This window comes from Toxoplasma gondii (assembly GCF_000006565.2).
Source record: "Toxoplasma gondii ME49 unplaced genomic scaffold asmbl.1714, whole genome shotgun sequence".
NCBI classification, from domain to species: Eukaryota; Apicomplexa; class Conoidasida; order Eucoccidiorida; family Sarcocystidae; genus Toxoplasma; species Toxoplasma gondii.
Genome location: NW_017383789.1, coordinates 1 through 1,241, shown reverse-complemented (window position 1 = coordinate 1,241; position 1,241 = coordinate 1). Strand labels below are relative to the sequence as shown.

Genomic DNA, 1,241 nt, shown 5'->3' with positions numbered 1-1,241 from the left:
AGGGTCTCTCTCCTCTCGTTTTTTTCTTGCGACGCGTCGGTTGCGCTTCTCTCATGCCCCCCCTCGTTCTTCTCTACTTGGTGTTTTTCGAAGGTCCGCGGAAAACGCTTCCGCCACTCCAGTCTGGTTGCTGCTTTCTCCTTTCTTCTCGCGATGCCCCTGTCACTTTCGTCTGGATGTACGTCGGAAGAGCTGTTTACTCCGTTTGCTAGTCGCGACCTGGTGTCTGCAGTTTGAAACTTGCGAGGGAAAGTCTCCTTCGCTTGTGTCTCCCGTTCTGGCGCATGCAAATCTCCTGCCCCGCCCCTCATTCATTCATCTACTCGTACGCGTGGGTACAGCGACATATGCGGACCGTCACCACGAATTTTGCAAATAATCTAAGGTGTGTGCTTCTCCTCTAACAGCGCTTGAGTATCGTTCAATCAACGCATCCCTACAGAAAGGACACGAAGGCGACTTCACCCAGTTACACACCGGAGGCACAAACGCATTCTGTCTCCGCAACAGACACGACCTGCCCGCACTCCCGTTCTCGACATGTCCAGAAGACGCTCAGTCGATTCTCTGCGTCCTCTGCCCTCTCTAGTCTTGGCACTGTCCCTCGTCTCTTCGCCCGCTGTCTGTTTCAACTCTGTCCTTCCTTCGCCGGCTCTCACCTCGAAGTTTCCGTCTTGTCCCAGAGAGACGCCTCGGGAGTGGCCGCACCGGGGGAGTCCTTGGACGCTGCCCAAGGCGCTTCCTCGTCGCTCGCGTTCTTCCTTCTGATCGTCCAGTTTGAGGCGTCTCTGCAGCTCGTCCGCGAGGTCGACGGCCAGCGGCGCGTAGTGGAAGGGGAAGAACCAGTCGAAGCTGTTGCATCCTTGGTAGTAGTAGAGCAGCACCCACTGGAGGCCGACGATGTACGCGAGAGCGACGTCGCTCGCGAGCTGCTCCACATCCTTTCGATCGCTTTCGGCGGGCAGGTGGAACTTCTGGCGGTAGTACTTTTGTCGCCATGTGGCGCGGTCTGGACAGCCAACGCCGCCGTCCACCTCGTCCTTCAGCAAAGTGTCTCCGTCGATCTCACGATTCAGCTTCTGTGACAGTTTCGCCTTGAACATGTCGAAATCTGCTTCTCGTTTCTTCCCCGCAGACACAGACACGACACCGCCCTCTTCAGACCCCTCGGCGCCCCGATTTCGGCGCTTGACCGGAGGAGACACCATGTCTCCGCCGTCCGCAGACGCGGCCTGCTCGCG

The 1,241-nt window shown here is 57.9% G+C and overlaps 1 protein-coding gene across 1 annotated transcript; it reads right to left on the bottom strand.

The window, feature by feature from the left end:
* On the bottom strand, positions 1–1,241 carry TGME49_327600 (hypothetical protein; the record flags this gene model as incomplete). The annotated part of the gene is made up of 2 exons (XM_018783100.1): positions 1–45; positions 660–1,241. Coding segments are annotated over 2 exons (627 nt in total), but the record flags the coding sequence as incomplete, so codon positions are not given.